Source organism: Chiloscyllium plagiosum, unplaced genomic scaffold, assembly GCF_037043375.1.
Source record: "Chiloscyllium plagiosum isolate Xiang-an unplaced genomic scaffold, Cpla_swu_hap1 HiC_scaffold_30, whole genome shotgun sequence".
Lineage (NCBI taxonomy): Eukaryota > Metazoa > Chordata > Chondrichthyes > Orectolobiformes > Hemiscylliidae > Chiloscyllium > Chiloscyllium plagiosum.
Genome location: NW_028270168.1, coordinates 8,004,691 through 8,018,726, shown reverse-complemented (window position 1 = coordinate 8,018,726; position 14,036 = coordinate 8,004,691). Strand labels below are relative to the sequence as shown.

General features: G+C 41.2%; 1 protein-coding gene, 1 long non-coding RNA gene and 2 other non-coding genes across 5 annotated transcripts in view; 3 read left to right on the top strand and 1 right to left on the bottom strand.

The window, feature by feature from the left end:
- LOC122563488 (synapse-associated protein 1-like) overlaps positions 1 to 9,172 on the bottom strand; it is a 29,344-nt gene extending 20,172 nt beyond the window's left edge. For both annotated transcript variants that reach the window (XM_043717270.2, XM_043717271.2), the window contains exons 1-2: positions 8,905 to 9,172; positions 3,759 to 3,877 (exon numbers count right to left, since the gene is read on the bottom strand). In XM_043717270.2, coding sequence (XP_043573205.1) covers positions 3,759 to 3,877; positions 8,905 to 9,055 — 270 coding nt within the window. In that variant the 5' untranslated portion in view covers positions 9,056 to 9,172. The remainder of the gene's footprint in view (positions 1 to 3,758; positions 3,878 to 8,904) is intronic.
- A 286-nt stretch (positions 9,173 to 9,458) lies between these two features.
- On the top strand, positions 9,459 to 12,522 carry LOC122563489 (uncharacterized). The gene is made up of 5 exons (XR_006315619.2): positions 9,459 to 9,710; positions 10,098 to 10,178; positions 11,574 to 11,624; positions 12,102 to 12,153; positions 12,368 to 12,522. It is a non-coding gene; the product is annotated as an uncharacterized LOC122563489 (long non-coding RNA).
- Positions 9,783 to 9,929, top strand: LOC122563797 (small nucleolar RNA SNORA16B/SNORA16A family). The gene has a single exon (XR_006315735.1). It is a non-coding gene; the product is annotated as a small nucleolar RNA SNORA16B/SNORA16A family (small nucleolar RNA).
- LOC122563802 (small nucleolar RNA SNORD99) lies at positions 12,235 to 12,303 on the top strand. Its single transcript, XR_006315740.1, has one exon. It is a non-coding gene; the product is annotated as a small nucleolar RNA SNORD99 (small nucleolar RNA).
- Positions 12,523 to 14,036: the final 1,514 nt, after the last annotated feature.

Genomic DNA, 14,036 nt, shown 5'->3' with positions numbered 1-14,036 from the left:
AAATACTGACTGCAAAAATCTCTGGCTCAAGATCAATGTGAAATAAATACTTTACCGATGCTTTTCCTTCTGAAGCAGAGACATTGTCACATTTTGGCATTTACTACATCAAATGACAGAACTGTACAGGATTCAAATGCAACGACATCTGGAAACTGGGGATAACAGGTGCGAGAGTAGCAAGATAATCATGAATTTAAATTATGAAGTAATAAATTCCAACCATTTAACTAATAATAATACAACAAGCAGATACATTAAACTGGTTGGAGTGGCCTTCTCATTAAGTACCCAGTAACTTAGTGCATCAAACATTGCAGCATTTGCCCAAAGATTTTGGAAATTGATTGACCTCTGGCATGTTAGTTTCATGGAATTAAGCCACAACAAAAATCAGAAGTCTAAAGATGACCTCAGTGCCCTTTAAAGGGAAAGAGAAACAATAGCGTCTCAATTAGGGTTTCCCTTCTGATTACTTTCCAGGAAATTCACCTCGACAATCTAACAGACAGGTTTTTATTTCTTTATTCTCCTTTAAAAGAAGGAAATGTAAGGACATCAGTGAACCAGATGATTTTGATGGTTCTCAATGGTGGTTTCACATCATCATCACTGAGACTGTTTCCAATCAAAGTCTTTATGAAATGAAGTTAACTTCCACCAGCTGCTGTGGTGGTAGGTGAACCCACCGAATTGATCCTGTGCAGCAGACTCCTCAGCCCATCATATCAGCATCGGTTCTGAGAATTTCACCTTGTGCCAAGCTCCTGACTTATCCTATAATCCTGCAAATTGTTTCCATTTAAATAATAGTCCACTTCCCTCTCGAATGCCTTAACTGAATCCATTGCCACCATACTTCCAGGTAGTGAACTCTGAACCCAATCAACGAGTGAACACGTTTTCTCACCTCACATTTGTTTTATTTTGCAAAACAATGTAAAACTATGCCTTCTGGTGCTCAATCTGTTTATAAGCCAGAACAGTTTTACACTATCTACTCTGTACGGACCTTTCAAGGTTTTGAGAAATTGGATCAGACATCCCGTCAGCTTGTGCCTCTCGGAGTAAATTAGTTCCAACCTCTCTAATTTTCACATATAACTAGAAGTATCTCATGGCTGGAACCATCCTCATAAGCACCTTCTGCACTCTCCCCATTCACATCCTTCGTTCATTTGCATAATTTACTTCTGTATTATTTGTGAAACCTTGATTTGCGTAATTTAGCTGAGACATGTGCCTGTACAACATCACTCAATGGGAATGGGCTGAGTGCGATGAGACGTGAAATTTAAATGCAAGTTTTTTTTAATGACACTTATTAATTACAAAAATGTGTGCTCCTTGCAGTATTCTAGCATTTCAATGCTCTGTGCCACAATAGTGGGGAAAGGTAAAGATTCTGTACATTGCTGAATTTCTCAATTCAACAGTGTCCTGAACAAAATTTGATGGACAGCCTGTGAGGAAGACAATAAGAGCTGGCATGAAAACTTTTCAATATGTACATTCACACCTTTGCTTTTTCCCTCCTTATTAGTTTTGTTTCTTGCCTTTTTTCTCTTTTTTTTAAATTAGATTACTTACTTAGTGTGGAAACAGTCCCTTCGCCCCAACAAGTCCACACCGACCTGCTGAAGCGCACCAACCCAGACCCATTCCCCTACATCTACCCCTGCACCTAACACTATGGGCAATTTAGCATGGCCAATTCACCTAACCTGCACGTTTTTGGACTGTGGGAAGAAACCGGAGCAACCGGAGGAAACCCACGCAGACACGGGGAGAATGTGCAAACTCTACACAGTCAGTTGCCTGAGGCGGGAATTGAACCTTTTATTTCTTCAATTTTCCTATTGCTTGTTAAAAAAATATTTAGAACAGTAGAGGGTATGCAAGGAGCAACATTGAGGGAATTAGCTAAGTTGTTCCTTCTGTTGGGTAGCAAACTCGAAATGGAATTGGGAGATGGCTACTGAAGTAAAGGGCGGCACAGTGGCTAGCACTGCTGTCTCACTACACCAGGGTCACAGGTGACTGTCTGTGTGGAGTTTTCACATTCTCGCTGTGTCTGTGTGGGCTTCCTCAGGGTGCTCCGGTTTCCTCCCACAGAATTGGCCATACTAACTTGCCCATGGTGTTAGGTGCATTAGTCAGAGGGAAATGGGTCTGGATGGGTTGCTCTTCGCAGGGTTGGTGTGGACTGGTTGGGCCGAAGGGCCTGTTTCCACACTGTAGAGAATCTAATCTAATCTAAATGCTGGCTCATCCCAAAGATTGTTCTGGTTAGTGACTCTGTTGGTGTTCAAAATACAGCAAGATACAGAGAGGTGAAGTCAGATGGAGCTAAAATTCCTTGCTCTGCTTGGTGTATCCCAAGGAGGAAGAGGTTGGGTGACATCCAGAGGTACTGCTTCTTCAATGTTGCAATAGGAAAAGTTACTGATCAATTCTTCTACCAATGCAGTGTACATGATAAAGGATCTGGGCCATAAAATAGAAACAACAGCAAGGCAGTCTAAAAAAAATTCATAGTTGCACATTCGCTTTAGATCTCTGGTATTAATAAATGATTTTTTCTCAATGCTATGATTACAATAGTCTTCAGGTGACATGTAAGCAATTGAAGTGATTGTAACAAGAGCACCCTCTACTGTGAACCCTCTGCAAACTCACTGATTGGACAAAAATAACAAACTCACTGATTGCTGAGGAGTACAGCTAAAACTTCTACAATTGTTTGTCACCACCACTATCATTTCCACATACTCTAATCTCATTATAACATAACAAGAGTAAAAACTTGTGAAGAATAGTTGGTGAACAAGTGCATATTAAATACTGGAGTTATATAGCCATTCAACCAAGAAAGCTTATCAAACGAACAGGAAAATTGAGTAGCACAGAGCTCTGCCTTTTTTTGCTACGGTACAGTATTAAAAAAGGTTAATGATTGGAAATTTAAAATAGATAGCGGCAAACAGAACCATTTCTGCACAATAATAAACACACTGAAGTTCTTAGCAATTCAAGATTATTGTAGAAATGTTCACTGTTGCATATCCTATATACATGTGATAAATTTTAGCTAAAGATGTTTGTGTTTTACATTAGCTTTGTAATGACATACATATCAGATCAGTGCTGAACAGTGATGTCCACAAAAGAACGTGAAGCCCAAATCTGTAATATGTGATTTTACACAGTACGGCTGTAAAAGCTTGACAACACTTGTAACATTAAACTTCAATGGCCACAAATGTTTTTGACCATCAATTCTAACTTTCCAATTGTTAGGCAAGAAAGGCAGCATCAACAGAAAAAGTGAGGGGAGATCATTTGGCCTATAAATATTAAGTTCATGTCTAGATGTCCTCAGCCATGACTCCAGTAAAGGATGTAATCTCAGAATGAGTCTGTTGAGCCAAATGCCTTTCTTCTGTTTCTTAATGACTAGCACTCTATGAGCATGGGCAAAAATAAAAATCACTCGGTCAATAAACTAATCTCTTCCAAACTTTGTTTATCATGTACTAGATAGTGCATTTGTATTTAATTCTGAGGAATGGTATTTTAGGAGGAAACCAATTATATTCAAAACTGATTATCTTCCAGATTATCAATGCTCATTTCTCAACAGAAAAAAACGCTTACAAAACCAGCACTCTATCTTTACCACTCAGTAGAAAATCCAACTTCACATCCATAACTTTGTTCTAACAGATATTTTCTTGCAATACTGTAGCTGTTCAAACCTTATCAAGGAGACTGTCCACTCTGTGTTCCTCTACAGATTCCTTTATTGTTTGAGCAGTTTCTCGCATCGTGTCTGATACTTTCTTCTTGGCAGATATAGCCACATTCCGCAAGTAACCTGTAATTAATTTAAAAATGCAAATAAGACATACTTACTAAACACTTTTATTGTTGAAAAGTCCTTTACTTACTTAGCTATAAATGCCTAAATAAAGAGCTTGCATTGTTTTTGAAAATATTTCCTAACAGCAATGTGACATGATTCAGAAATAACACTCTACTTTTAAAATGTTGCTTTTGTACAAATCTTCCCTTAATAAAGTTTTCTTTGTTTTCTAAAAAGCACTAACCAAGAGTGCATATAGCTCTTCTCCTTCCACCTGATGTTATTAAGCATTTCTTTTACTTTTTCTTCCTTTTTTCCTTCACATTAATATGTCTGAATTAATTCATCAGTTTTACAATATTTAATTTCATCTATGCATGGAGAATCTCACATTTATGCACACTTCCTGATAATTATCCCAACTACAAATCATAGGTGAACATCAATAACTGAAACTGCCTATGCAAACCTCGAATCATAGAATCCCCTACAGTGTGGAAGCAGCCCATTGGGTCCACACCGACCCTCTGAACAGCTTCCCACCCAGACCCACCCTCCACACTCTAACCCTATAAACCTACATTTTCCATGGCGAATCCTTCTAGCTGGCACAGTCCTCGACACTATGGGCAATTTAACATCACCGATATACCTAAACTGCACATCTTTGGACTGTGGGAGGTAATTGGAGCACTTGGAGGGGATGCACGTAGATCTGGGGAGAATGTGTGAACACCACACGATAGTCATCTGAAGGTGGAATCAAAACTAGGTTCCTAGTGTTGTGAGGCAGCAGTGCTAACCATCAAGCCACCATGCTGCCCAACGAGAATCACATTCTCTTTCAGGGGATATTCCTTACCACTGCCAGTTGTGTGTAACTACAGCGTAAAGTTTATACATGCTGCTTCAATTATAAAAATATGGACCTAGGAATATATCATGGGAATACATAAAGACAGAATCTATGATTATTAAAGAGAGTATATTATATCTTTGTGGAAGCAGCCCATTGGGTCCACACCGACCCTCTGAACAGCTTCCCACCCAGACCCACCCTCCACACTCTAACCCTATAAACCTAGTCCCATTTTCCCCTATGAACAAATCCCAACTCATTTGGTCCTAAGTTCTCATACACACCACAAGAGACATATCCATACACACCGAATATTTAGAAACCTGAAGGTTCTGCATCTGAAACATTAACTTGTATGACCTCATCACAAATGCTGAGTGTTTCCAGTATTTTCTGATCTCACTTGACATGTATAAGAATGCAGTCTTGATTCTAGCTTTTAAAAGATACCATATGACTGGAAGCATCCTTCATCTTTTCGCCTTGAATATCATTTTGAATGACAGGGCTGTCATCACTTAGGAAACGTTAGTACTGATGTAGGGTCCAAAACAACTTCATAAGTGACGATTTAAGAAAAAAGTAACCTTTTTAATCCATAATCTGTGACAGTATGTCACATTTTTGAAAGCAACTTTCATTGCAAACAGAATGCTGTGCTGAGGGAACTCACATGAAAACACTGGCAATTTACATTAGTATAGCACATTTAGCAATAGAGAAACATTCCAGGTCAGCCAAGACTACAGCAATTTATTCAAAAGTAAACACTGAAGCAAAGGAGACACTAGCAAGAATGACTAAATGCTTCAAAAAGGCAGAGATATTTTGGTTGAAGGTTCAATCATCAATGAAAGGAATGGGGGTAAGTAAGAGAACAAACTTGGAAGAATGAAGGATTATCAGAGGGTGGAGCATTGGAATAGGTTACAGATGCAGGAAAGACAAAGCTATGATAGAATCTAATTACAGGAATGCAAATCTTAAACTGAAGGTAATGGAGAACCAGAAGCCAATCTAGGTCAGTGAGGACAAGACTGATAGATGGTCAAAAATGCATGTGGGACATAAAATGGGGTAACAACTTGTGTTTATATCATTCCAAGTACTGGTGGACAGGAAGGCAAAGTAGGTCCTTGAGCATAGAAGTGATGTGTGAATTGGACATTGGGAGCAAAGGTAGCATTCACTTATGCAGATGGAATGTCAATTTGAGTTCGGAGTTGTGGATTGCTTTGAAACAAGATGGAACCTTACATATGAAAGATGCATGAATGTTCAGGTGTTTTGAACAGGCCATTCTTGTAAATGCATTAGCAAGGTTTGAGAAGATTTGTAGTTCAGGTTGAGGTTCTGGATGTAAGTTTGCTCGCTGAGCTGGAAGGTTTGTTTTCAGACATTTCATCACCATACCAGGTAACATCTTCAGTGAGCCTCCGGATGAAGCACTGGTGGTGTAGCTTGCTTTCTGTTTATATGCTTGGGTTGGTGATGTAATTTCCTATTTTTTCTCCCAGGGGGTGGTAAATGAGATCCAAGTTGATGTGTTTGTTGATAAGAGTTCCAGTTGGAATGTCATGCTTCTAGGAATTCTCATGCCTGTCTGTTTGGCTTGTCCTAGATGAAGTAGTGTCCTTTCTCATCCATATGTAAGGGTATCAGTGAGAGTGGGTAATGTTTTTTTGTGGCTAGTTGACGTTCAGGTATCCTGCTGACTAGTTTTCTTGCCTGTTTATCCAATGTAGTGTTTGTTACAGTTCTTGCATGGTATTTTGTAAATGACATTAGTTTTGTTTGTTGTCTGTATAGGGTCTTTCAAGTTCATTAGCTGCTGTTTTAGTGTGTTGGTGGGTTTTGGGCTACCATGACGCCAAGGGGTCTGAGTAGATTGGCAGTCGTTTCCAAGATGTCTTTGCTGTAGGGAGAGTGGCTAGGGTTTCTGGACGTGTTTTGTCTGCTTGTTTGGGTTTGTTGCTGAGAAATTGGCAGACTGTGTTCATTGGGTACCCATCCTTTTTGAATACATTGTATAGGTGATTTTCCTCTGCTCTGTATAGTTCCTCTATGCTGTACTGGTTGGTAGCTCATTGAAATAATGTTCTAATACAGCTTCTTTTGTGGATGTTGGGATGATAGTTCAATATTTGGTCCGTACGTGTTGTTTTCTTGTAGACTCACACACTGCAGCAGAGGGGAACTACGCACAGCAGAGGAAAATCACCTCATGTGTATTCAAAAAGAATAGGTACCCAATGAATGCAGTCCACCGATTTCTCAGCATCAAACCCAAACAAGCACACACAACGCGTCCAGAAACCCTAGTCTCTCTCCCCTACATCAAAGACATCTCAGAAAGGACTGCCAGACTACTCAGACCCCTTGGTATCATGGTAGCCCACAGCCACCACCACACTAAAATAGTTGCTAATGAACTTGAAAGATCCTATACAGACAATAAGCAAAACTAATGTCATTTACAAAATACCTTGCAAGAACTGTAACAAACACTACATTGGACAAACAGGCAAGAAAACTAGCCACCAGGATACATGAACATCAATTAGCCATAAAAAGACATAACCCACTCTCAATAGAATCCTTACAAACAGATGAGGCAGGACACCACTTCAACTGGGACAACACATACATCCTAGGACAAGCCAAACAGAGACACGCACGAGAATTCCTAGAAGCATGGTATTCCAATTGGAACTCTATTGTGAGAGACGATTTCGGTACAAACAATTGAGATGTGCATGACCCCAGAGTCTAAGGGGAATAGAGCCATAGGGGTAGGGTAAAACATGCTTCTCTGTAATAAAAGACGAGACATCTGCTGCTACGGGTTGATAAGACCAGTCACATTGACAGAGTAGAAAAACAAGTCCTTGATTGATAAGACCATTCACACAGAATAGAAAAACAAGTCCTTGATTTATAGGACCACTAACTCTGACAGAGAAGAATAAGTCCTTGACTGATAAGACTACAGGGTAAGAAGAAAAAAACAACAACTCGGGAGACATCTCCTGTAGACTTTAAGATAAGGATGCAGAATGGAAAATTACTGAACGGTTTAGAATGTGAACCTCGTGACTCTTTAGAGCCACAGAGGGGAGGGACTTGTCCTGTATTTAATCAGAAGACATTGTTAGCCTCGGCGCGCTTTTCTCAGAAGAGTGCCCAACTCTGCAGACTTGCTAATAAAACTTTGTTTTCCTGAATTTGTCTAGAGCGATTGTTGAGAAGCGATTTTCGTTTCTAACATCTATCAACAAACACATTGACTTGGATCCCACTTATCACCCCCCCCCCCCGAGAAAAAGAACAGGAAATTGCATCACCAACCCAAGGAAACCCAAACATATAAATAGAAAGCGGGCTAAGCCACCAGTGCTTCATCTGGAGGCTCACTGAAGATGTCACCTAGTATGGTAACAAAATGTCTGATAATGAACCTTCCAGATCTGTGTAAATGTATTGTTTGTAGTCTGCTTTGCCCCACTGCTCCTGTTGTCAGGGTACAAATTCACAGCATTGGCCAGGGATTTCCACTGCCCCCCCCACTAAAACTGGCATACCAGTATAGCTGTGTAAACAGTCTCAACCTTACCTCTGTGTCACTTCACATGGAGGGATTTGACTATAGAACTGCAAAGGTAGTTGCAGTTGTAGTCATAGAGCTAGACAGCACAGAAACAGACCCTCAGGTCCAACTGGTTCATGCTGAAAATAACCCCAGACAAAACTCATCCCATCTGTCTGTTTCTGTCCGTATAGCTCCAAACGTTTCTTATTCAAATAGTCTTTAACTGTAACCACATCCACCACTTCCTTAAAGTTCATTCCACCTGCAAAGCACCCGCAGTGTGTTTAAAAAAAATTGCCTTATGTCTTTAAATCTTTCTCCTCATGCCCTAAAAATGTGCCACCTAATTTGAAAACCCCCACCATAGGGAAAAGACAAAGACAGCAGGTTTATAAATTTCATTCTGGACTGGAGACATAAATTCTGTTTCTCTCCACAAGTGCTGACTGACTTACTAAGTTCCTCCAGCAATTCAGGGTTTATCATTGATGATCTTTCCTAGCAACCCCATGTTTATAAAAATATTATTATTATTCATTGTAGAGTTAATCTCTGGGGTGGATGTAGGTTGTTGTTGTCACCCTCACTCACTTCCCATCCCTCGGGCCTGTTCCAGGATGGGCTCAGCTCCAGGCGGCTGCTCCAAATCCTCCAGCCCCGGTGTCAGCAGCAGGCTCTGCTCCGCAGACACCGTATGCTCGGGCTGGCTGCGCTTTCCCAACCAGCTACTGATGGAGAACATAGTGACTGGGCCCAGGCCAGGCCTCAGGCTTCGTGGTGAATACAGGCCCGATCCGTCCTCGGGTCACATGACCTGCGGTTGCTAACTACCCCGCCCGCAGAGCACTCTGGGACTCGTAGTCCATCCCCTCACCGATACACGCGGCTGTCCCCGTCCTTAACACAGGGCTTTGACGACGACACCTGCCCCTTTGGGATTGTAAAATAGTTTCGGCTCCATTGCGACGAAGCCGAGAGAGGGATGGCACCGATCGGGACGGACTACAATTCCCATGGTGCAGCGCGGCAGGAACAGCGCAGGCGTAATGGTGCCGTATGGTCAGGTGGTACCGTCTGACCAATCAATGCGCGGAACCTTCAGCCAATAAAAGGCCGGCAGTTGACGAGCGCTGTCTCTTTCTCCTTATTCCTAGCGATGGTGGCGGATGCGGGTAAAGAGTGGATAATCCATCGGCATCCACTGATTTATACCCCTAATCATGGTTTTAAAACGTCGTCGCTGTGTTCTTAAAACGCTAATTGAATGCGTCCCGTGGTTATTTTTATAGATTTAACTTTTAAAAGTGTGATGTTAGAGGGCAATAGTCCTCAGCCCCCCCGCATACCCTCTGGCAGGGTGAGCTGCCCATTCAGAGCAGGCTGTGGATTGCACAAAGGTAAGTCTTTCTATATTTTATGTACTGCCTAGGTCTACAGAGGTCGTTCTCCTGTCTTGCACTTCCTAAGATCCAGGCCCTGATCGAAGGCACATTGAGCTGATCCTGTAGCTCGTGTGCTCAAAACAGGAGCCCAGAGTGAGCTTGGTTCCATCGACGGTCGCTGCTCAGTTTTACTGCTGTATCTGATATAGCAACATTAGTATGGAGCACACTACTAGCGTTACATTCTGATCGGTAACGTTTAAGAAACTTCTACATTTTAGCACTGTAGAATATTGTTTTAAAGCTGGTAGTAAATTAAGTTTCTTTTTGTTTCAAACTTTTTTTGCATCTGTACATTTACCCTTTTAACCTGCTGTCCTAATTTTACCTCTTGTATTGCAGATGTATTATCACAGAACATTGCCTTCAGGCTGGTGTCTGCAGCAGTAACTCTATGTACAGTAAAGTGGCAAAGATGCTTCTGTGAGTGTTTTGAAATTTTTTTCTAATAAAGTAGACGGGACTGCAGATTCTGCAAGTCCAGCAAGTTGCTGGAAAAGCTCAGCAGGTGGAGAGAAATCAGTTAATGTTTTGGGTTGAGTGTCCCTTCCTCAGAACTTGTGATGTTGCCAGATCTGAGCTTTCCAGCAACTTCTACTTTTGTAGCCCGTTTCTGGTCTTTTGAAGGCCTGGTGAATATATAATTCCCACAGCTACCTTAATTATACCTTCTCCCATCCCTTTCCTGTAAAAGTACTAATCCTTACTTCTGATTCCTGCCATTGCTGCTCCCAGGGCATCTCAGATGGCTGTGTATTTCAAGGACTGCAATTTCTACTTGAATGTGATCAACAGTGCCCTCCAGTGCATCTCTTCCACTTCTGTCCTTAACCCACCCTTCAACTGCAGCAAGGACAGAACACCCCAGTCCTCCCCTTCCACCCTACTAATTTCCAGATACAACATGTGATCCTTCACAATAAGACCTCTTCAGAGATATATTTCACCCAGCCTATCTCTCTTTGGCAGAAACTGTTCCCTCTGTCATTCCCTTGTTAGGTCCACTCCCCTTCCCCAACCTACACTTCACATCTCTCTCCTTGCCACTGCAAGAAGTGTAAAACCTGTGTCCACACCCTCTCCCCAACTCAAAGTCCTGGGCTGCCTCCACTGCCAAATTCAAGCCACCTGACAACTGAAGGAAGAATGCCTCTTCTCTCAAGACCCTTCAACCACATGGCATCAACTTCACTAGTTTCCAAATCTCTTCTCACCTCATTCTAGATATAGTCCTCAACTCAGCATTGCCCTCTTGAGCTGTCCACTGGTCCTCCCTACTGACCTATCATGTCAACTCCATCCATCTATTGCTGTTGCAGCTGCCTACCCTCAGCACCTTCCCCTCCACATAAAAGGCTTATTCACAAAATGTTGACTCCTCAGATGCTACTTGACTGCACTTTTTGACTCTAGCATCTGTAGTCCTCACCAAGTAATTGTTCTTGGTTCTTGAGTTGTCAGTGGTGGCTGTACCTGTTTCAGTGTGATATTTGTATCCAAATTGGGGGGGGGGGGGAAGCATTGGAAATTTCAGTCTTAAATTTAAACTTTTAGAAGTTTGGGTATACTGGAATCTGTCGTCATGCATAATGATTGAGAGCTGCAGCTTCACAGTTTGTAGTTGTGGGTTCTCCTACAACATGCAAGAAAATTGGAGAGACTTTGACAGCATTGGTCCTGTTTCCTGTCACTTGACTCCTACATCCTGATGCTGTTAATCTTCAATGGGTGTGGCTGAATGAGATATACCCATCTACATATGTTTTAGGCCTTTTAGATAAAGATAAATAATTGTGTAAATTTTGCCTTTCTTTGCAGAGTCCTTCTGATTTCTACCTTCCTGTTATAGGGAATGGTGGGTGCATAAAGGTAGGTATAATGGTTTGATTTACTTGATCTTTCTGCTGAATTCTGTATATCATTTTCCTGTAAGACATAATAGAAACCTTGGCTGGAAATGGCTCAGTTGAAAGCACTACTGCCTCAGTGCCAGGGACCCAGGCTTTATTCCACCTTTTGGGTGACTTGGGCTTGCACATTCTCCCTGTCTGCATGGGGTTCCTCTGGATGTTCTGGTTACTCCCACAGTCTGCTCCCACACTTGGAATTTTATAATTCCAGAGCCAGAGTTATTGTTTTAGATTGAAGTTGGATAATTGTGCTGTAATGTATCCTACAACCTTTCCCATGAGACCTGTTTACCGGTCTTATGGTCAATATCGTAGGTATAGCAAAAATTAATTGACTGAAATCTCACTTGGATTGTTCTGTGGTGGTCTGAGTTAGTTAAAATATGTTTCTGGAATATTGACTTTAATTTCAACTGATTTGTTTTGATCATTGCAGAAGCTGCATAGAAGGATTCTGACATTGCTTGAGATTGAAGGCACTTTGAATGGTAAGAGCCCTAACACTTTGACTTTTCTGACTAGCAAGTCTTTCACCTAAAATGGTGAATTTAAATATGATTAACATTGTTGCTGATCTATGATGACAATTCATGGTGGACTGTTGGGTGATACCTGTGGATATGGGACTGAGATCAGTGTTGTAATGTAGTTTTGGAGTAAATGTTTTTAGAAATTTCATTAATTTTATGGATTTACTTACAGGTTTGGTGATGCCTTTGATGGAAAATGTGCAGTGGACCTGATGAACATCAGCCTAGAATATTAACCCTCAAGTGTTGCTGTCTGACTGGAGTGTTTTGCCTTTAAGCTGATGCTGTTTGTATTGATGTTGTATCAATAAACATCTTCAAGACTGATTTCTAACTTGAGTGCAATTATCATTGTGGATTAGCTTGTTAGAACATAGAACAGTACAGCACAATACAGGCCCTTCGGCCCCCTGTGCTGACCTATTCTACTAAGATAAAATGAAGGTTTGTACATCAGTTTGATCATCCATGTGCCTATCAAAGTCTCTTAAATGTATCTGACTCTGGCAGTGCACTCCATGCATCTGCCACTAAAGAACTTGCAACTGGCATCTCTCCTAAATGTTCAGTCAATTTAAAATTATGCCTAATGTACACCTCTCTCAAATCACCTCTCCTTCACCTTTTCTCCAATGAGAAAAGCCATAGCTCCCTCAATGTTTCTTCATAATACATGCCCCAATGAAGAGCTGTTCAAATGTCAACTCAGATGCTGTTTGACTGGCTGTGCCTTTCCAGTACTGCACCTTTTTGACTCTGCAGTCCTACTCCCATAAGACATGCTCTCCTGTTCTAGCAGTTTGAGATTTCCTGGGACATGCTTTGGAAGTAAGGGTTCAGTGAGGGACTACCTGATTCATGTAAATTGGAGAATGGTAAAGAATGAGTTTGAGGCTGTTTGAATTGAGCTTGGGGTAATTTAGTTTTGGTTGTTGGGTTATGTTTAACTTTTTTTATAACTAACATGTTCAGATGTTATCTCACTTTTGGGAGCCAGGTAGGACTTGAGTTCTTTTGATAAGGAGAAAGAAAGTATGTTTGATCTTAACCTGGGAAGATGCTTATTAATCTGGGCTTGATTTGTTTAAAATGGCTGGCCTTGAGTTCTTAAGTGATCATGGGCCAAAAGTAACAGTTGCAATGGATTGGAATGTCTAAAGTCTTTTACAGAATTTGGATTAAATGTTACTAAAATGAGAGTTTAGTGTTGCAACTGCTTCAAATATCTTGCCATTTTGTCTGGGGAGCTGTGATTCAGATGTCGTATACTCTGAAATGGAAAGCTGTGCTCCAATCAGCTTGTATAGTCAGAGGGGATTTTTTTTTTTTGCAGACGAGTGGTATTGCAGGTTATTAGATGGGTGTTTTGAGGTTTGCTCAACTCACTTTATTGAATGGTAGAGCATGTTTCAATATCTCTTGTTTAGTCAGTGTATCTGGCATTCCTTTTGTATCTCTAGCTTAACACAGTTGACACCACCGAGAAAGCCACTGTCATATCTAGCCACTAAAAGTCTGATAGAAATGAAATTGGGCAGCCTGCCCAGCAATGACCAAGGTGCAAAAGCTATGTACAGATTTGTTTGCCTGTAATGTCCTCACTAACGTCTGGGAGCTAATGCCAGAATTGGAAGGGCTATCCCACACTGACCATTTTGCTGGACTAATAATTCTCATTGATTCTAGGTATTCTCTAATGTTCCAAGCAAGATCATTTTCAGTATGTTCTGTACCACTGACAGGACAGACTCACCAGAGATGGCATCAGTGTTATAAATGTGTTGCTGGAACAGCGCAGCAGGTCAGGTAGCATCCAGGGAACAGGAGAATTGACGTTTCAG